Source organism: Trachemys scripta, chromosome 2 (genome assembly GCF_013100865.1).
Source record: "Trachemys scripta elegans isolate TJP31775 chromosome 2, CAS_Tse_1.0, whole genome shotgun sequence".
NCBI classification, from domain to species: Eukaryota; Metazoa; Chordata; order Testudines; family Emydidae; genus Trachemys; species Trachemys scripta.
Window position 1 is genome coordinate 181956454 of NC_048299.1, and position 23153 is coordinate 181979606.

Below are 23153 nucleotides of genomic sequence, written 5' to 3' on the forward strand. Positions count from 1 at the left end.
ATTATCCAAATGATTTCATAGCCAGCACAAAATACACATTCAAGAGTTTGTGCCAATGAATGCTGCTTCCTGGCCAGCCGTCACATGGTTGCCAAAGGTTTGTAGGCACAGCAAGATTGCCAGTGATGGACAAACTGACTATTCAGTCACACCATCTTATGGACCCAGCTAGAGATTGATCCGGGTAGTGTTTGATTTGCAAGGAGATTATGATTCTTTGGGAGTTGCCACGATGATCTCCTTTAGCCTAAGGAATAGAAGTCCTGAAACGATTTCTAAACATGGATGGCCTGTACAACAGCTCAAAGAGCAAGCTTAGCAGGATCTTATTTCAGCAACCAGTTTTGCTCTTTTTAAATATTATGCTAAAGTTTTGTGTAACAAAGCAGTATGGCTTATCACCAGATGAAACCACTGAGAGTACAGCTAGTTCAGTACATTCGATAAGTGTTTTTTCAAATCATTTGGTTTTAAGAGCTCTTTTGTGCCTGAGATATTTGGAATGGGTCTTGTTTACCAGAACAGTTGAGAATAATTATGATGCACAATTGCACACTAAATAAAGCAGGGTATGAAAACTATACACAAACAGAAGTTGGGTTATGAATAAAGAATCTGTTAATGGAGTGAATACTGAAAAAACAGACCACCATAGATCTTTAAAAATGCCTGGGCTGTTTGCTATACCAATTAGATTATCCAGTTCTACCTAAAATGATCAAAAAAGCCTAATTCTCCTTAAAATTGTATTTCTAAAATTAAAACATAATTTTAAACTTAGAAAACCTCCCATAAATTATATTGTATTATATTATTTCACCTAATCAACAACAACAACAAAGAACACCTGGAAATCAGATGGCCTAGTTATGAGTTTGTCCTACCTGGAATATCTCCATTGGGTGAGTATAATAACCTGCAAAGATTTTTGGGCATACTAGAGTCAAAATGAATATAATTTATATCAACACTTTGTATATTCATACCTTGGTGAGGTCCTTATAAAGTTCTGGATATAGCAATGCCATTTCTGGCTTCACATCCTGATCCAACACTAAAGAGAAGACTGGAAACATAGTGTATATGGTTGCATACCTTAGAAAAAGCATATAAATAGCCTCTATTTAAAAATCATTCAGTTGTACACTTTATAAGCAACCTATTAACATCAAATAATCCTTTTAGTGTGATTTTTCAAGTTTGAGTAAATCTGGTTGAGTGAATGTTGTACTGGTGAGCTCTGGGCAACTTACCCATATAAGTTTAACAATTCTAATTTACATGGTCCTGGGCTTCTTCTGAGAGCTGCCAATTGTGTAAAATGGTAGAACATGACTACATTAACAAAAATGTATACAAACCAACCACCTAACTTATTTCCAGTCACCAACCTCAATAATCCACTTTTGTAACCAGGTCTTTAAAAGGAGAAAGACAAGACAACGAATCCACTGTTGCATCTATTATTCTTAGCATCTTTGTAATGTAAATGCAATATGAAAACAAACATGGAAATATGGAATTTGGAAATAAGTGTTGTCATGTCCCTGACAAGATGATGCAAAGGATCTCATCAGCCCAACCAGTAGGTTGGATTTTTGATAAACACATGCTGTCTTAGGACCAGTGGACCTTGGACCACAAATCATTTTTTTTATATGGTTTTCTAGAGGATTTGTAAATTCTTCGAGGACTTTTACTATATGCCTATGCAGTGCCTAGGACCCTGACTTGATTGGGGCCTCTAGGTGCCACTGATGTCAACAGACAAATGGAGAGAGAGTTTTCTAATTTATGAGAGCACTGTTTGAGAAACACCTAGATTAGTAATTAAATATGCACGCATCATCATGATGTCATATGAGACTTAAAAGGACTTATTTCGGCAACACTTTGAGGAGTCCTGCCTTACAACTGCACAGGATCCAGTAATGCCTGACTCTGAGCTGTGACTTGAGCACATGATCTCTTCCACCCCAAACTACAGTCTCATAAGGATAATGGCTTCTTGATTGTTATGCAGATTCAAAGCCAGGGCCAAAATTCCTTAATACTTGTAAAGAGTTTTGAAGTCTTCAGATGCTCCATAAGTAAAAAATATTATAAGACGATGCTGGTCTGTTAACAAGGCACAGTATTTTCACCCCACCTATGCTTGCAACCATGGCTATTTCAAACGTGTGGAGCAGACTAGAGTACATACATTCTAGCCTCAGAAAGGAAAGACATTTTAGGGTGAAAAAGGGGTGGAACTGGGAACTGATAATGGATAAAGGTCCATACTCATGAATAAAATATGTTACGTTGAGTTAAAATCGAACTGCTTCACTAAGCAGGATATGCTCAGTTCACTTGCTTTTGCAGTTGCCATAATGCAGGTATTTGGACCACGGGCTTTGATGTTGAAATGCAACATCAACTTAGCTTTTTGCATTTTACCCATACACCTCAGTATTTGGGATTTTTTCCTTAGAGGATTAGCTTTATTTCTACAAGGCCATGCCAATGGGATGCTTGGTATCTTGTGCTGCTTTTGAGAGGTTCAGCACTGAGGATTGGTAAAGGAGGTTGGGTTGCTTTGTGAACCTCTGCTACATGGATGCTGTTTTGCTCATACCAGCACCTGTTAGTTCATTAACTACAAATGCATGAGGAATGGGGCAGAAACCAATATTTTCTTAAAAAAAATAAATAAAATTATTCTGAAATAAATGTTACCTGGTATTGTAACTATTGATTTTAACTTACCCTACCATTAGGAATCCCTGGTACAAAGGGATAGAAGCAAAATAGAAGACTGAAGAAAATACAGCCTTGAAAAAAAGAACACACATTTTAAAACTATGTATTAGTCAATTACCTTTTTTTTTTTTTTTTTTTTTTTTTTTTTTACTATCCCTCTCCATGCAATGCAATGCACTACAATAAATCAAATTAAATTATTAATTTTAAAACTTTCACAATAATATTTTTAAGCGTAATGACATTTTGTGGGCATTATAGAAACATAAAAGTTAAAATACCTGCATAGTTGAAATAATAAGGCCCCTGTGCATGACAAATTGACCAAGTGCTGCTGATCTTTTGTAACTGTTTCGACCATGAACCATCAGCAGCCTGCCTATGTGTTTAAATTGTGTGATAGAAAAGTCAGCTGCCAGGGAAGCTTGTTTTCCCTCCTAAAGCAAAAACAAAATACAACATTTTAAAAACGTTACATTATATGCAGAAAAGGATATTGGAAAGCACAGTGTCTTAAGAGATTAATAATAAACAAAATGTTCAGATTTCAAAATTCTAATAAGCAACAATTTGTAACCGCAAAATTCACTCCTGTTTCATAATAGATAAGATTAAGATTCTGTCGTCGGTATTTTTAGTAGAAGTCAAGGACAGGTTGCAGAGCTGGCTGTCGTCTGCCCCGGGAGTGGCCGCTGCTCCTGCAGCAAGGGCTGACCTAAACCTCCCACCCCTGGCTGCTTCAGCCCTGGGGCCGCTGCTCTGATGCTGACAGCTGCTCAAGCCCTGCCACTGTGGAAGTCACTGAATCAGTGACAGAATTATACCCTTAATAACAGAGTTTTATCAACATTGCAATGTATTCAATGTAAAATGCAAACTGTTGTATATTGAGTATACTGAACAGACTGTGATGACTGCTACAAATAAGTACTATCACCCAAGCCTGTCTCTTTCAGTGCAACATATGTATTTTATACAAAGTAAACTACAGGGATTGTGTTTTTCTTGATCGTTTCTATACACAAGGTAAGAAAAAAGACTAAAGCTGAGAAAATATTAATACACAGATTTTATGACTTTTAAAAAATACCTAAACACTATTTACATTGTACTGAAAAGCGTGAACTGTACCAATGTCTTCACTATAAGGCTGCTGCATAATTAATTACAATTTAAAAAGAAAGCTGCTAGTACAATATTGTTGAAATGACATGTAGGATAATTTACATGAAATTAGATAAGGTTACCTTGCCTTCGATTCCAATTCCACAGTCTGCTGCTTGGATCATGCTGACATCATTTCCTCCATCACCTGGAAATGCCATGGCACTATGCAGTTATTTATACTTTTTTCCTCTCTTTAGATCTCCTTTCTAGTTATGTAGTGTGTATTATTAAATTCTTGGAAATTGTGTATAGGTTAAAACAAATGCAACTTCAATGATCAAGATATTTTTGCTTATACATTTAAAAAACCTTTTCTCAATGGATCATCTTTTACTGTAAAGAAGTTGTATTATTTGGAAGTGAAATGCCTTGAAATGTTGACCTGTAACCATTTGGGTTCACTGTTGCCACCTACTCACCAAATTTATCAAATTCTTGTTACTATGAATGAAACTAGGTCAGGTCTGGCACTCACCTATTGCACAAGTGCGTTTTCCAGTGTGGTGTTGTAACAGTTTCACAATATGAGCTTTCTGGGTGGGTGAACATCGGCAACAAACTACAGCAGGGCACTGACATGCCAGCTCTACAAATTCATGCTCATAGTACTTCAGACAAACCTATGGAAAAGAAGATATTTTATCCTATTTGACGTTCTGTTCTTAATCATGAGAGGCACCATAGTACAGGCTCATTTCACGAATAGAAAACACTTTATGGAAAAGGAAATCCCTCTTTCTGCTATAGAGTTTTGCTTGAGTGACATCAACAAAACAATTTTACTCGCATTCTCTGGACCTTGGCTTTTTACTGTAAACTAGCACTCTTATAGCTGTTTCATTGGTTCCAATAGAAGAGACAAAATTTCAAATATTCACAGTACCAAATCATATTGCATATACCTTTCATTAATCTAAATCTGTCTTAAGCAACCATCAAAGAACTAATACAATTGGGCTGTCTAGTAAAGGTGTTCTTGATTTATGGCACCGGCAACCCTGAGATGCTTTAAAGCACAGGGGGAATTTTGAAAACCTTTTTTTAAATAAATGAGGATATGAACACCCTTTCCTTTTCATATACAATAGTGCAAGTAAATTACTTTTGACAGAAGCCCAGGTCTTACCTCTAGAGAGTCCCCAGATATCACCAAGGCACAGTCATGCTTCCTTCTAAAAGCATTAAGTTCTAAGTGAGCTTCTCCTCGACTGATTACCTTCAATAAAAGTACATGCTCAAAATGAAAAGATTTAATTGTTAAACAAGTTTGAACTGAAATGCCAGAAACCAGAGAAACCAAACCCAGAAAGCACTAGTTAAGCCCTAGTGTTGTACCCCAGTGTGTGTAACACCCAGGAAGTAGCTCTGCATGTGTCTTTCCCATCTTGTATGAAAGAACTGAGATGTGAAAGCAATCTTCAAACAGGAGGCAAATCTGTGCAGACAGCACATTCAGTACCTCACCAAAGTGGATCAGGCTGCAAAACCATGTATATAAAATCTCGTAAGAACTTTATGTGGGATTGAGTCATTCAGGTTTGGTAACTCTAGATAAACCCTCTAACTCAGAAAAATGACATTGCTTAATAATGAGTAATATGTATCTGGAACAATGTGATGTGGCCACATTAGTGGTTCCATTAGTTTGGATGAAGAAAAGTAAAACCCTAAATAGTTCAAGAGGTACAGGAATACAATTACAGGTATTAGTCCTTTTTGGAACTTGCAGCTGAAAATGTTTGCCTAAGCAGGCAATATGAAGACTAGTTTGGGTATGAATAAGTACCATGGAGTCATATAAAACACACTAATCATAACGAACCTCCTGGGGGTCAGAGATTATCATTATACGGTATTTTTATTCACATAATGTATCATAGTATGGAATCAAATTTGTGAAATGCAATATGGGTTCAAAGTGTACACAATATACTTTTGTAAGGACCAAATTAAAACATAGAACTTGCAAAATTTACAATATAACCAGATTAAAATGTACTAATATAATTTTAATACAAAATGTTGATTTTCAATTAGAACTTTTTCTGAACTATCATATACAAGATACAGTTGTTAGTCTAGAACAAAATTTCTAAACTGCTTTCACATGTGATTTTGGCCCTGTCAACACTGGCTGTCCAAAGCAAATTTAAAATGGGTGAGCTTGAACAAGTTTTTAAACTGATTTGGGATAACACTGTTCTTGGCCTACCACACAGAATCAGAGGCTGCATGTCTTGAACCTGTCTGTCTCCAACAGTAGGAACTCCAGGTCTGGTTCCCATTAGCACACAACTATTTGTGTTGGATTAACTGCACACAAAGATCTGCAGGGCCATTATGATGCAACTCAACAACAAAATGCTCCAAAAATAACAAATATGGCATTCTCTCTCCTTCCCTTCTAAATTAAATGTGTGTTGGGGGAGGCTGAAGAGGGAGGAGAAACCAACTCCTATTCAGTCTACCACCAGGGACTGGGGCCCACTACTGTGTCTAGCATAGCAGGAATCGAGAGGTTCTTCACTCAGAACTCACTACTCAGCATGACACTCTCTCTCTATAGTGCCACCTGCCAGCTAACAAAGAGAAAGAAAGTTTTTATGTCTGCGACATATCCATTTGTTTCACCATAGAAACAAACAACATCTAAAAGCCTTAAGAATAAATTAAAAGGAGCATTCACAACCCCAAAAAAATCTAACTTTTTTTTAATAGAGTCGAAGTGGCAAACACTTTTTTTGTTAACTAATATTTGGAATATCAGAGAAGACATTTTAGCAATGACTATCAATCTAGTACAGTGACTTCTAGTAATTATTTCTTTACTGCACACATAATATTATAAAATAAGCCATGGACCTACCATATTTTTGTGATTTTTCAGGTTCCCTCCAAATTGATCATGTTCAATTAAATATTTATTTCAATTGTCAGTCAGATTTAAATACAGTAACATGCTAAAACATTTTTTCTTAAAATTGGTTGTAAAATGCAGGCATAGACAAGCCAGAATTCTATATAAATGCATTTTCTAACTAATTTAGAACTTCGTGTATTCTAAATTAACAGTGCCAAGCTGATCTCTTATTACTAATCTAGGTAATGAAAATAAAAATCTAACAAACTAAATAGATTTTGTTCAGGAAGACTTAATTTGTAGTGTTACAATATGGAAAGGTCAACAAAAATTGATCTGAAGTTTTATCAGAAGCATTAATAGTTTAATTGCAAATAGGAGTCTGCAGGGCCTAATTTGCCATTCTGATGCTTCAGAAGAAACTAAATTTACATGTAAATTATATTGAAATAATTATTTCTGTAGGTGCAAGTGGTTCATTTAGAACAAACAGACATTATGTCTGATCGCACATCATCAATCAAGGCCTAGGGAATCTTTATTTTTGTTTGAATCCAATATAGTTGATGTTATTAAAAAATAACAAAAATGTATATAAATACAGATATTCAGTTTGCATTTCTATTAATTTTCTTAAAGGGACAAATGGGAAAATACAAGTATTTTAATTGAAGACTAATAGATTAACAATTCTGGTTTTCTGCTTTTGATCTGAACCCTTGTTCTGCAGAAGTAATGTGTTTGGACTCTCAGTTACATCAGTGTAATTCAGGAGTAACTCAGTGGAAGTCAAAGGAGTTATACTTGTGTAAAACTGGTGCATTAGGACAATAAGTCCTTTATGAAACATCTGGAAGAAGTATCAATAAGTTCATATTTAATGCTTTATAATCTTCAGTCTTTAAATAGTCACCAACTTGAAGTACAATTGCTATGGAATTGTAATACGACGCCCACAATAATAGCACATCAACTCTTTATAAATTAATCCTATTACCATCAATATCAAATTAATGATTAACAGCTGGCCACTTATTAAGCAATATTTATTTTACTCTAACACTTATTTGATGAGGCCAATCTTAAAATATTATCTGGAACTATACTTACAGGTCTGAAAATATGAATATCTTGAGTTCTAGATACTAAGTGGGAACTTTTTGCAATACAAGTAGCTGTCTCCAGTTTATCTCCTGTTAACATCCATATCTGCAAAAGAATTTTATAGAGTTAATTCAGCTGACCATTAAGATCTATTCTCAAAAGCTGAATGATATTTGTATTGTCTTCAAATCTTCTCCTACTACTCTGCTGAACCTGACAACCAGGAAGGATGCACATATTTAAACCAAATAAATTAATAGGCTAATTTTTTTTTACTATAATTGCACACAAAGGGTGAGATTACATACTGTCCCTTTTAGGCACAGCACAGATTATGCAGATCAGGGGGAAAAGGAGGTGAGTGGGTTATGGAGGATTTAAACTACTTTTGCATCCTCCCAATCCTGGGCTGTTCCAAGAACTGAAGAGGCTCCTGTGTCCTAAGTTACAGCAGTCTCTTGGGGCTGTCCTATGGGCTAGAGCATCACTCCGAATCTCTGGCTCACAGCATACTGTGGCCCTGCCCTCAACACACCCCTCCTGCCCTCGCCCCTTCTATTGGGGCTTGCAAGGAGGCTTGGAAGGTAGCCTTATGTCTGTCATCCACAATTCCTGTGCAGGAAGACTGCTCCCTCCCCTCCAGATGTAAGCTGTTCCGGTCCTCTTGGTCTAAAGGGGCTGGAACCAGCATGAGGATTTCATCCAAAACACACTGGGCACTATACAGTTATATGGGAAGACAGTTTCTGACCCAAGGAGCTTACAGTTTTAAAGGCCAAAGTTAAAAAGTTGGGGAAAGGACAAGTTAAATGGATAGGTTTAGGATTGGCACGTATTTTGTTGGTTTTCTTTTGTTTATGTATACAATCTATCCCCCACTGCTCCTCTACTTAGCCATGGTCAGTTATTCTTAAAATGTAAACCATCCCTCTAACCATTAAGGGGAAAGAAGGGAAGATGGAGAGACAAAAGAGGAAAAGTTGGCATGGTGAGTGAGTCAGAGAGACTGTGATGCAGAAAGGAGGGAGAAGACTGAAGCAAACAATCAGCAGATTGTTTATAAATTGTTTTATTTCTGGCACCTAGGGGAAGGAAGTCAGTCTCTGGTGTGAAGGAGGGACTACTGTGGCCTGTGGACCCCTCATGGGTATAGAGAGGAAGAGATGCCCCCTACTAGGACATGTTGGATTTGTGTGGTGACAAGGAGCCCTGCCCACACCTTGGGCCCTGTCCTGCTACTGCTCCAAGCTATCTGGCCATAAGGTGTCTATAAGTCTGGCCTGCCTCCAGGAGGTGCTGCTCTTCCTTCAGACCATATTCCAATATCTGATGGAAAAAAGTGAGAATGTGGATTAAAGATGTTTGCTGTGGTCAGGGCCGGCGCAACCTATTAGGCGACCTAGGCCTAGGGCGCTAACATTTGGGGGGCAGCAACCACGGCGGCGGGATCTTCGGCCGCCCCAATCGTCGGCGGTATTTCGGGGGCGGGACCTTCCGCTGCCTCTGTCAGGGGCGGCATTTTGGGGGCGGAAACTTTCCGCCGCCTAGGGCGGCAATAAAGCTGGCGGCGCTCCTGGCTGTGGTCATTGACTTCACAAAGGCATTTGATTTGGTTTGGAGGGAAGCATTGTGGAAAGTACTAAAATCATATGGAATTCCAGATAGGATAATTGCAATTATAGAAGTTATGTATGAAGATTCCTGTAGTGCTGTAAGAGCAGATAGAAAATTGAGCAACTGGTTCAAGTTGAAGTCTGATGTAAAACAAGGGGGCATGGCATTACTGTCACTTTTCATCATGTTTTTAAACTGGACATTAAGAATGTTACATGAGTTGGAGGGCTTGACAGTGGATGATCAAGAATTAAGCTCCTTAACTTATGCAGATGACACTGTACAACTGGATGATATGTTTGAATGAATGATGATACTCTTTGCTACTTTGAAAAAAATTGGTGTAGTCAACTTGGACTTACAATAAATGTCAAGATGATGAAATGGTTGCATCTTGGAAAAGGGAGAATAAAAATACAGCAGCGGTGAAGGCAAGAACAAGTAAAATCTTATGTGTGGTTAGGAAGCTTGATCAGTGCTAATGGTGCCAAGGTTAAAAGGAGATGTGCTTTACCAACAAGTGCTGCATAGAAGTTAATGAACTTATAAACTTTGCATTTGGTACCAAAGCGAAAATGTATTAAACCAGCGTACTAACAGTATTACTCTATAGACTGGAAGCAGACATCAGGGGTATGCCTATACAGTATTTTGGAGTGAGTACAAGCAAGCCTTCCAGTCCACATACTTTTGCTAGCACTCTAAAAACAGCTGTATAGACAGCACTTTGAAATGCGGCTCAGGTTGGAGTTTGGATTTTGAAGCCTACCCTCTTCCCTAGGCTTCAGACCCCAAACTACAGCCTGAACCACAACTTCAAAGTGCTATTTTCAAAGCACTAGCCCGAGCCTTGCTAGCCCAAGTCTGTTGACCCAGGCTGGGAGGCTCCCTCCTGCTCCCTCCCAGAAAGCTGGAGACAGAGATGAGAGTTCTCCAGAAGATGAACATGTAAAACATAATGATTTTAAGACAAACAAAGAAGTTAGGAAAGTAGGAGGTAAAATCAGGATACAGGATTGGCTGCAATCGAAAAGATTATGATGGTGGGGACTCCGTAGAACACAAATAGATGATCAGCTACCAAAGAAAATAATGCAAACACAACTAAGGTCAGTCCAATGTAGACGCTGACCAGTTACTAGATGGTGGGACATTGTAGGCAGGGGCATAACCAGGCTTAACAGAGGAATACGCCATGGACAGGAATGAATGGTGACATTGTACTGCTCCCCTAGTCTGTAAAAATGACTTGGGATGAGAAAAAGTAGTAGTAATACAAAGGAGAAAAACTATAATTGGAACATATTATTTCTATACATCTATTTCTCAGCATGCAGGACACTTCAATGCTAACTAAGGTTATTGCAGACACGTATTATTAATTCATCTGAGGTTTTTTTTTAACAAACAAAAATAAAACTGGCAATGCATCTGATTCAGTTTAACCAAGGCTGACTCTACATATTTCTTTCTGTACAAAATTTCTTGGTACTCTTCTTCAATAAGAGATATTATGACAAAGTCAGGATGGACAGCTGCAAAAGTGTGGTGAAAGGCAGGTATGGTAGCTTCAGATAAAGATCCTTTCCCCTATGAGAAGGGGTTACCTCAGGTCAACTAGGGACACCTGAGTCCAATTATGGGCTGCCGGGGACCTTTAAAAACCCCTCCTCTGGTGACAGAGGCAGGAGAGACAAGCTACTGCAGGGCTAGTAGTAGCAGTGAGATCGGTTTCTCCAGGATGAGAGGCTGCGCTCATCTTCACAGAGGAACAACTAAACTGAATGCCTGTTTAGGGGAAGGAATGGCACCCCATGGCCAATAATAGAGCAAACCCCCGCATCCCCCAGAGAAGGGGAGGAAAAAAGTATACCCCTTTATTTTGTGTTTGCGAATTGGTTTCATTTGTTTGGTGGAGGAGCACTCCTTGGGCCTGCCCCAAGGCCTATTTATCAATATTTTCACGGTAAACACAGAATGGGAAGATAAAACACTGTCTACAGTAGGACTGATTTACTCTGGGCCAGACGGGAAAGTGCTAAGCCCAGTGAGATGGAGGAGGTGCCTTGTCACAATATATAACCTAAGAAAGTTTAAATTTTTTTTAGAAACCCGTCTGGTCTTGAGATTAAACTTTCTTTCTCAAGTAAACTGAGTCCTTTTCAAACTTGCCAGATTGATAGTTCTGTAACATTCTCTGTCTAACAAAACAGACACAGCAAAACTTCGGCAACGTCCCTTAAACTTTAGCTGAAGGAACTACCTTTAGGGAAGTGGACAGTTCCCTCTCCCGGCCTATTTGTCCTTTGCCTCTTTGTTGAGGCTTCATATGAATACAAATAAGTGCCAATTCTGACAGTGGTTTTATGATGTGCACACCTAAGTAAGATCACTAACTCTTTTAGTACACATTCCAAACAGGACAGTTTTATTGTAAAGACTGATAAGCATCAATGACAAAATAGTATTAGATAAATTCCTCTCTTTGCACAGGCTGCTGAAGAGGTGGATGCTTAAGGGGCATCAAATTTGTGGAGGGAAAGGGAGTTTGTGTGTTCTGCTTGCTGTTCATTGATACACCTCTACCTCGATATGACGCTGTCCTCGGGAGCCAAAAAATCTTGCCGCGTTGTAGGTGAAACCGCGTTATATCGAACTTGCTTTGATCCACCAGAGTGCGTAGCCCTGTCCCCCGGGAGCACAGCTTTACTGCATTATATCCGAATTCGTGTTATATCGTGTCGCATTATATCGGGGTAGAGGTGTATTTGTTTTTGTAATTTAAGCCAGGGACACCTGAGCCTTGGGTAGGTGCCCTTTTTTATTCTGTATAAATCTAAATAAATAAAGACAATACTAAATAAATCAGTTTTGAAAAAATACACAATTAGAACATCGTGTTAACTGCCGTTTGGTAGTATGCATTTAGTACCTTTATTCCAGCATTTCTTAGCATCTCCAGAGTTGGTCTAACATCAGCTTGTAGTTGATCCTCGACACCAGTGAGGCACAGCAATTCCATTTCTCTCTCCAAACTCTCCACAACAGCAGCCACCTTGAGGGCTCTATCATGTATGCTTAACTTTGCTTGGTTATAGCGATTCTGTTTGCACAAACACAAAATCCCCAAACCCTTATTTTAGAGAGCGCTTGCTATCACTCGTAAAGAGAAAATAAATCTTCAGTTTGTCAGCATTAGTTGACAATGACTAATGATGTAACATGTTTAAATTTATCTAAATATCTTAAATCCAAGAACTAACAATTCTGAAAAGTAAAATCCACTGTTTAATCAACACATTTTGGGTATGACTACACTACGAAATTAGGTCCATTTTATAGAAGTCGATTTTTAGAAATCTATTTTATACAGTCGATTGCATATGTCCACACTAAGCGCATTAAGTCGGTGGAGTGTCCTCACTACCGTGGCAAGCATCGACTTATGGAGCGGTGCACTGTGGGTAGCTATCCCACAGTTCCAGCAGTCTCCGCCACCCACTGGAATTCTGGGTTAAGCTCCCAATGCCTGATGGGGCAAAAACATTGTCACGGGTGGTTTTGGGTACCTGTCGTCAGTCGCCCCTCCCTCCGTGAAAGCAATGGCAGACAATTGTTTCACGCCTTTTTTCCTGGGTTACCTGTGCAGATGCCATACATTGGCAAGCGTGGAGCCCGCTCAGCTCACCGTCACTGCTGCTGTTGTGGGCAAGTCTACTGTGGGGGCTGCTGTGATCCAAGTGGCCAGTGCAATCATTGATGTTCTCTTATCAAGGGTAGTGATTCTGGGAAATGTGTGGGTCTTCTTAGATTTTAGGTGCATCATATTCCTGTCCTTTGTCACTGGTGAAGAAATCTTGCAGCCGTACATTCCAGTCCAGTCGGCGCTGTAACATCCCATAGCACTTCTGTGGTTGACACATGTAACAGCTCCAGGGCTCTTGCTCTTTTGTTTTGGCCAAGGTACCTTGCCCTACCCGGATCTCCAAGCATTTGACACAGAAGCACCTGCAGCAGCTGGCATTGCTACACAGCAGCAGCTCCTTGCCTTCGCAGCAGATGGTGCAGTAGGACTGCTAAACGTCCTCGTCGGACATGTAGCTTGGCTGGGGGTTCTGGGAACATCTTCCCTGCCCGACCCCTAGCAACCTCCAGGGCATGGTGTACGGCTCCACCGCTTCCGCTGCAACTCTGCTCTCCTGCTCCCCAGCGACGAGCTCGGGGGATCCGTTCTGGTCCTCCTGGGAGCTGCTAGCAGCAGACGGTGCAGTAGGGCTGCTAACCATCCTCATCCACTGCTTCCACTGCAACTCTGCTCTCCTGCTTGGGGGATCCGTTCATGAAGCCTGGACAGTAGTAAGGAGCAGTTCAACTATAGGCGGAGCAAGTGCAGAATGGTGGTACAATGTGCTTTTGGAAGTTTAAAAGCTCGCTGGAGCTGTTGGTCAGACCTCAGTGCAACTAACATTCCCATTGTTATTGCTGCTTGCTGTGTGCTCCATAACAACTGAGAGAGTAAGGGGGAGACATTTATGGTGGGGTGGGAGGTTGAGGCAAATCGCCTGGCATCCAGTTTTGAGAAGCCAGACACCAGGGCGATTAGAAGAGCACAGCAAGGCACGCTGCGCATCAGAGAGGCTTTGAAAACCAGTTTCATGACTGGCCAGGCTTTGGTGTGACAGTTGTGTGTGTTTCTCCTTGATGCAAACCCGCCCCCTTTGTTGATTTTAATTCTCTGTAAGCCAACCACCCTCCCCCCTTTGAAATAAAATAACTATTGTTTTGAAACCATGCATTCTTTATTAATTAAAAAAAAAAAAAAGAGATAACGGACAAGGTAGCCCAGGTGGGGTGGGGGAGGAGAGAAGGACAAGGCCACATTGATTTTAGTGTGGCTACAATAAGCAAACTGAATGACAACCTTCTGTTGCTTGGGCCATCCTCTGGAGTGGAGTGGCTGGGTGCCCGGAGCCTCCCCCCCACACATGTTCTTGGGCATCTGGGTGAGGAGGCTATGGAACATGGGGAGGAGGGTAGGCGGTTATACAGTGGATGCAGCCAGGGCCGCCCAGAGGATTCAGGGGGCCTGGGGCAAAACAATTTCAGGGGCCACTTACATTAAAAAAAAAAGTTGCAATACTATAGTAACATGTATTTGGAAATGTAAAAAATAACCAGTGAAATACATTCAAAAATTAATTTTTAATAATTTGAAAATACACAAATACGTTATTTAAAAACATTAAATGCTTTAATGGTATGTATACATTTGCAATTACATAATGGGCTGTCGCTGGGTGATGGTGATGGTTGGTGCCAATGGGTTGTCACTGCCTGGGGGTGGCGCTACTGTTGCCCAGGGATGGGTGGGGAGCTGGGCTCTGGGTCTGGGGGTGCCCCGCTCAGAGGACTGGGCTTGGAGCTGGGGTTCAGGGCTGCAGGGGGGTGGGGTGGGGTCAGGGGGATGTCCGGCTCAGAGGGGGGTGTCCGGCTCAGAGGGGCTGGGCTCAGAGCTGGCGTCAGAGGGGGTGTCCGGCTCAGAGGGGCTTACCATGCTGCTTACTCCCGCCTCTCCCGGAGCCTCAGTGCGCCGCATCCAGAAGTGGACCTGGACAACGCTGCAGCGGCGTGGCTCCACGGGACCTGAGCTCCCGCCGCTCGGCTCAGAGCCCCGCCCACTTACCACGCGGCTCTGAACGGGAGGAGCTCAGGCCATGCGGCTGCAGTGCTGTCCAGGGCCGCTCCTGGACGTGGCGTGCTGAGGCGCCGGGGGATGGGGGAAGGCGGAGGTAGGGGGGAGCCTCCAACATTTTCATGGGGGCCCCTGCGGGGTACGGGGCAAATTGCCCCACTTGCCCCCCCCCCCCCGGGCAGCCTTGGATGCAGCAAGGGTCTGTGCTCTTGTTGGCTTTCCTGCGGCTCCAACAAACGCTTCATCAAGTCCGTTTGCTTCCCCAACAGACGCTTCATCATGTCCGTTTGCTCCCTCATTAGCCTCAGCATCGCGTCCTGCCTCTGCTCTTCGCGCTCACTTAATTCTTTCCTGGCCTCTGCCACTGAATGCCTCCATGCATTAATCTGTGCCCTATCAGTGCGGGAGGACTGCATGAGCTCAGAAAACACGTCAACGCGAGTGCGTTTTCCCCCTTCTAATCTCTAATAACCTCAGGGACGGAGATGATAGGGGGAGCGTAGAAACATTCTACGCTCTACGATTCTGGGGGGACTGCATGGTCACCTGTGCTGCTGAGTTCACCACACTGACAAAACAGGAAATAAAATTCAAAAGTTCCCGGGACTTTTCCTGTGCACTTGGCTAGTGCATTGGAGTTCAAAGTGCTGTCCTGAGCGGTCGCATTGGAGTAATCTGGGATAGCTCCTGAGGCCAATACCGGCGATTTGTGTCCGCATTACCCCAAATTCGACCCAGCAAAGTCGATTTTAGCGCTACTCCCCTCGCCGGAGATGAGTACAGAAGTCGATTTTAAGAGTCCTTTAGGTTGACAGAATGGGGTTGGTTGTGTGGACGCAGTCATTTTTACATCGACCTAATGCGGCTAAATTTGACCTAACCCCGTAGTGTAGACCAGGCCTTTATGTCTTTGCACGACCCTTAAAGTGAATCACGAGATGACTTTATAAAAAGCAGGCCTCATGCCACCTAAGTAGTGATTGTCCTCGTCTTTCAGAAGTAGTAGAATTTTGTGCTATATGAGACTCTAAAATTAATTTAAATTAGGAACTTTGATGTTGTATAGCAATAATCTAATAGTATAATAAACAAAACTAAACAATATCCTGTGAAAGATTTTGTAATAGTTGCTAAGGAATGTCAAAAACTGTGATAGAATATCACAACATTTCTGTTTAAACACATCAGTTATTACAAATATTTTAATCAAAATTTGATCATCAAGTCATCTTAATAGAATACAAATAATAGTATTCCTTATAAAGTGCTTTGCATTATTTGAGCACAAGAGCTATGCCCAGAATACAGATTCCTCTCTATTTTCATACCTCAAAATCTTGGTACTGCTCTTCTGTTAATGACTTCTTGGCAACCACCAGAGTGCGCAATCCTTCTCGTGCCATGTTGCCGCACTGAATAGACAAAGTACAAAAGAATAACGTAGGTAAAATAGCATGCTGTTCTGTACTACAGACCAACAATAGGGCATGTGGTACCTATCTTTACAGACAGGAATTACAGACTAACCAGCATCACAGCAATACTTGGAAATGTATTGGAACAAATCATTATAACAATCAGTTTGTAAGCTCCTAGAGGATAATAGGGTGATAAGTAATAGCCACATGGATTTGTCAAGAAAAAAAAAAAAATCATGCCAAACTAGCCTTCTTTGACTAGGTTACTGGCTTAGGGGATCAGGAGAAGCAATAGACATGATATATCTTGATTTTAGTAAGTCTTCTGACACAGTCCAACATGGCACTCTCAAACTAGTTAATGTGGTCTAGATGAAATTACTATACAGAGGGTGCACAACAGGTTGAAAAATCATACTCAAAGAATAGTTATCAGTGGTTCGCGGTCCAACTGGAAGGTATATCTAAGAGTTACATAGAGGAGTTTTGTCACAGGTCAGATACTATTCATAATTTTCATTAATGACTTTGATAATGGAGTGGAGAGTATGGTTATAAAATTTGTGGATGACACCAAGCTGGAAAGGATTGCAAGCATTTTGGAGGACAGGATTAGAATTCAAAAAGCACCTTGATTAGTTGGAGAAGTGGTCTGAAATTAACAAAATGAAATTCAATAAAGGCAAGTGCAAAGTACTAAACTTAGGAAGGAAAAAGCAAAAGCACAAATACAAAATTAGGGAATAACTGGCGAGGCAGTAGTATTGCTGAAAAGGATCTGGGGATTATAGTGGATCACAAACTGAGCCACCAATGTGATACAGTTGCAAAAAAGGTTAATATGATTCTGGGGTATGTTAACAGGAGGTACGTATTCCACTCTATTTGGCATTGGTGAGGCCTCAGTTGGAATACTGTGTTCAGTTTTTTTGCACCACACTAAGTAAGATGTAGACAAATTGGAGAGTATCCAGAGAAAGCAACAAAAATGATAAAAAGTTTAGAAAAGTTGATCTATGAGGAAAGGTAAAAACTGGGTATGTTTAACGTTAAGAAGAGAAGATGGAGGAAGAGCTTGATGATAATCTTCAAATATATTAAGGGCTATTATAAAGAGGATTGTGATCAACTGTTTTACATATCCATCAATGGTAGGACAAGGAGTAATTGGTTTAATCTGCAACCAAGGAGACTTAGGTTAGATAATAGGAAAACAATTCTGACTATAAGAAGAGTTAAGTACTGGAACAGATTACCAAGGGAGGTTGTGGAATCCCAGTCTGGGGTTGACAAACTGTCAAGTATACTTGACCCTGCCTCAGTGTGGGAGGCTGGAATTGTTGACCTTTCGAGGTCCCTTCCAGCCCTACATTTCTATGATTTCCGTAACAGCTAATTTGGTTTTTAGTCCCTGCTAGATTAGTCTGACACTAGGTAAAATGATGTCCAACTAGTATATGGTGTCATAAATAAAGATACAGGAATCACCAATCTTCCCTTTACTGCACATAAGACATCCATCTACATGCTAAGAGAACTAAAGTTCAGACTAGTAAAATAGTGAGATTGGTTTCTTTTGTGCATACAGCATAGTGGTTTTAACCCAGTCTGAACTCCTTTATCTCAAACATACCTTTTCCTTAACCAAGCTGAGACAAAATAAGTAATTTGGATCCTTGTGGAGCACCCCATATTGAGAATAGCATTTGATACTATGGCTCATGAAATCTTAGTTGAAAAGATCATTCAAATCGGCTTTGATAAAAATGCTAACTGAAAATTGGCTAAGAGGCTGTGATCTAAGTGGTAAAGTACTGAATTGGAGGAAGGTGCCTAGCGAGTTGTGCATAAATCTGTGTTAGAATAAGTACTATTTCACATTTATATTCATGATTTATTAAGGAATAACAGCAAATAGATAATAAACAGATGAGTTGTAAAATAGAAAAAAATTCTGAAATAATACAAATATATCCAGAAATCTTAGAAACAGCAGAACTTAATAAAATGTACTAGTCTGTGAAAAATACAAGCTAATGGACAAATAGAGAAAAATCATCCACAATGCAGATATTTAGTGGTAATGAGTAACATGGGAAGTAGTAATTCAGAAAGAGACTAAGGAGTAAAAATGGACAGCAAATTATATATGAGTTTGCAATTGCATGACAGCAAACTAGGCTAATGTAAAGGGCTAAAAATGTACACTTGGATAGATCAATATTAGAGGGTAGGAGGTGGGGGACAATAACAGTTGTGAAGCATACAAACACCAAGTAGGGAGAGATTACTTCATGTGGTATGCAGGGATATAACTAGAAGTAATAGGATTCATTTTTTAAAAATGTAGTCTGAATATAAGGAAAATCTTCCTGACAGCATGGTATTTTAGGCTAGTTTTTCCCATTCTTTTGATAGTTAAGTCCCCCTTCAGGAAACTGAAACCAGTCATAGTTCATTCAACTCTCATATGTTGCTAAAGACCTACCTAAAATGGGCAATTAATCAGAGTAGATTGTTTAGATCTTTAATATATTTTCTATTTTCTTACATGCTTTGATGATCAATGAAACAGTTAACAATGTTGACATTTTAAAGTATCATGATTTGCATTTGAGTTAGAATGCATGGGACAATTTACAACTCAGAGCTTTTGTTTCAGATCCTCTGCAAGCTAAGACTACCATTTGTCATCCACAACAGTTGGGATACTTTCACAAGGTTTTCTTCATAACATAACAGCTAGAGATGCTGGAGGACAATTGAGACACCTGTCCACACCCACCCTGGCTAGTCTTGGGCTATGGAATAATCTCTCAAGGTCTGGGACAGAATCTGCATCATTTGGCATTTCTATTATAGACTGGACAAAGCAATAAAATATATACTTCTACCTTAAAGGCCATTTCCCTGGGACAGTTCTGCAATGGCCCCAAGGAGACTGATTATAGAGGACCTGAATCTGGTTGTCCAAAATCACAGACCCACAACTAGGAGAACTCCAGGAGCCTCACTTTTGTGATGTAAGGCTACCATGTTCCTCTACTCTTTCAGGCAGAGAAAACAATGGCTGCACACACAATCTATATGCAATCCCAGGGGTAAGAGAACCTGTATGAAAATCTTCTTAGATAAGGGTCTGACCCATCTAGCTGTTAAGATTCAAATGGGAGGCCCACAAATAGGGAACATAAGCTCACGGGGCATTCCCTCTGCCTGTCCTGGTGGTGGACATATCTTGATGATGGACTACCCTCTTGCAGATGACTATGGTTGCAGCAGGGTAAAGAAAAAAAATGAAAATTGCTCCTCAGCTAGACAGATTGCAGCACAGATTTTAAAATGATAAAATTAAAATTCAGGTTAAACAAAATATTAGCTCAAAACTTTGCTCAGCACCACAGAGGTGTTTCCCCTTATTTTACACAAGAACAGGGCTGGATTTCTCTGGAGCTAATGATCTTGCTACAGTTATAAGTGATAGAAACTGAAATGAATTTTCCTTACTCCATCTATTGGTAGAAGATCATAGTACACAGACAGAGAGAATCTAGGGGAAGGTAAATTTATGGTTCAGATGGAATTTTCACCGATTTATAGCTTTACCCCCAAAATGTAACTATGAGCTGAAAATGTATATGCTTTTCTTTCCTCAGCCCAGCCACCAACTTTCTTAATTCCACTCATGAGTCACCAAATTACAGGTTGAAAGCACTAGATGGGATTCATTGGAACCAGGGCCGGCCTTTGATATGTGCGAACGGGGAAAAAGCGCACACAGTCTCTCTCTCTCACGCACACATACTGAGTCTTTTTCACACTCACCCCTCAACACATATTTGTATTATTATTATTATTATTGTTGTTTCTTCTTGGTAATTCCTGCAATGCACATATATTCTCTGTAATTTTATTCTTTCAAGGTGCTGTTATTTTAGTTTTTTGACAGGTCTATGCATTTCATAATTTTATCTCTCTCATGTTTAAATTTAATTCTTTGAGTAGCGAGTTCTAAAAGGCCTAACCTGTCCTGGCTGGAGTAATTATCATTATTACTTTTATCATCATATTGTGCTTTGTCAGGCATTATTTAAAGTGGTACAATCAAATAATAGTATCCTTTTAGAATGTAACTTTTGTGTGTACTAACTTTAGCAGTGCCAGTTTAAAAAACATTAGCTAAACACATAACTTTTGACACTAGGCAGATGAAGGTCGTTTATTTTCAAATTGTATTTTTAGTTATATCTGTAAAATAACTTAAAATTTCCATGAAAATAAATGCAGTTCCAACTATGATGCCAATAGCAATGATGGAGTCAAATGTCAGTGAGTCACCTGCTGCTACTGAGCCATATGAAGGGCTGAATGCTCTGAGAGTACTGCAGACATAGGTGCGCCTACTCCCCGGGTGCTCTGGGGCTGGAGTACCCACAGGGAAAAAATGGTGGGTGTTGAGCACCCATTGGCAGCCCCTCATCTGCTCTCCCCCACAGCACTTCTGCCCGTTGGCAGGCCCTGTGGATTAGTGCCTCCCTCTCCCTCCCCGCGCCTCCCGCCTGCCACAATCAGCTGTTTTGCGGTGTGCAGCAGGCTGTGGGGGAGGAACGAGGATGTGGCACGGTCAGGAGAGGGGGCAGAACTGGGTGGGAAGAGGCAGGGTAGGAGTGGTGCAGGGGCAGGAAGAGGTGGGGTGGGGCCTTGGGGGAAGGGGTGGAGTGGGGGGCAGGGCCTGGAGCAAAGCTGGGGGTCGAGCACCCCTTGGCACTTCGGAAAGTCGGCACCTGTGACTGCAGAGACATGTGAAACTGGATAGAACAAAGTACTAAACAATATATTGTAAAGAACAATCTTGCTCTAGCAAGATATACTACAGTAAATATACACATAGTTTCCCCCCATCTTTAATGGTCATGAATTTGTTCCCGTAGTTACTTATCTGGAATAGCTAGAGACTGAATCAGAAAAAAACCTTCACTTTGGTTCTCCTACAGGATAACACAGTATGCTATTGTTAGTTAGGTCACTTGGATTCCTCCTGCTAATCTTTTTAATAAGGAGACTTCCTTTTGACTGAAGTTTTAGAATTGGTTATACTAATCTTTTAGATGGTTAAAGCATATACGATAGAGCCAAGCAATGACTGTCAAGAAAATATGACTTCTTTGTAGCAAATGCATTTCTTGCTGATCAAAAGACTACACCCTAAAAGTAGTCTTAAAAAAAAAAACGAAAAAAAAACCACAGCATAAAACAATGGTCTTAATGAAAAACAAGCCTGATGCTGCCTGTCTGGTGCAAAACACTTATTGACTTGACCTCATAATGTTAAATAAATTAAACAAGTATTTTACAATTAATTGTGTATCATTATCGCCAAAAGTAATTTTTATGACATTTTGTTAGGTCTTGAGGGAGTTTAATTTATTCATGTCCCTGATTAAATCAAACCGCCCTGAAGCAGATATTGATTCATATTGCCAATACCATTATGAACATACATGGTGTGATCATTGTATTACCATAATGTCTGTATGCAGGGTCAGATTAGGATGGTTACTGGTGCCTAGTACAGCAACACAGTGGAAAATATTTAAGCAGTTTTGAAATGTAGTCTGTGCAAATAAATATATATATGGAGCTTATATGACTATAAAAATTACGTTTATACACACACGGTTAAGTAAATTTATTTAATTTTGGCTACATCCATGAAGATATTTCAGGATTCCCAGCCAATTGTAACAGTAAAGAGACTAATAGGTACTATATACAGAATACTTCTCAAAAGTATTTGGGTTTTATGTGTACATTTGTTTTGGAAGGGACATTCAACATAACAAATATATCCCTAGTCTTAGGTCGCTATGTTGTTCAGTAAAACTGTTACCTCTGCTTTCCTTTCTGGGTTATACAAAATTTGAAAACAATTACAATTCCTTAAAACCTATTCATGATACACTTAATTGCATTTCACAATCCATTACTGCTTTGATTTAATATTTCCATTTCTGAACCTATTCCAATATCTGTGGTAAAGACGACATTGTGGTTTCTCCTTCTGTTCTTTGCAAATTTCAGCTATAAATTATTTCCCCATGACAAAAAGTACACAGTCTCTTCTATTTAATTTTCTGCTTGGTTCTACCCATGCTATTTCTTACCTCTTCTTCTAACCAGTCATTGTACTGTACAATGGTGGACATTGCGACATCTGCACCTTTCATATAAAAGGTAATTTCTCCAGTAGATTCATCCTGCAATTTTAGAAAAACAGTAGAAGAAATATTTTGTCCGTATTGTTTAGTCAAAATGACCGTATCTTCAAAGCAATCTACTTATACTTTAATACAGTAAAATAAATTTGAAATAGCCAATAGGAGTGACCATACCCCTTTAACAGATACATAGCACCTTTCATAGAAGTTCTCAAAGCACTTTACAGAAAGGACGGCAAGATTTATCACCCAATTTAATTAATTTTATCCATAAAAATGTGCACATCTTAGCCTGATGGGCAGGGCCGGCTCCAAGGTTTTGGCCGCCCCAAGCAGCC

The 23153-nt window shown here is 40.1% G+C and overlaps 1 protein-coding gene across 3 annotated transcripts in view; it reads right to left on the reverse strand.

Moving 5' to 3' along the window:
- The window catches only part of ATP9B (ATPase phospholipid transporting 9B (putative)), a 292155-nt gene that overhangs the window by 9935 nt on the left and 259067 nt on the right, over positions 1-23153 (reverse strand). For all 3 annotated transcript variants that reach the window (XM_034762489.1, XM_034762492.1, XM_034762491.1), the window contains 10 exons: positions 22762-22854; positions 16508-16591; positions 12420-12590; positions 7880-7978; positions 5036-5125; positions 4385-4529; positions 3990-4054; positions 3024-3179; positions 2749-2813; positions 987-1095 (listed from right to left, as the gene is read on the reverse strand). In XM_034762489.1, the coding sequence (XP_034618380.1) occupies positions 987-1095; positions 2749-2813; positions 3024-3179; positions 3990-4054; positions 4385-4529; positions 5036-5125; positions 7880-7978; positions 12420-12590; positions 16508-16591; positions 22762-22854 (1077 nt within the window). The remainder of the gene's footprint in view (positions 1-986; positions 1096-2748; positions 2814-3023; positions 3180-3989; positions 4055-4384; positions 4530-5035; positions 5126-7879; positions 7979-12419; positions 12591-16507; positions 16592-22761; positions 22855-23153) is intronic.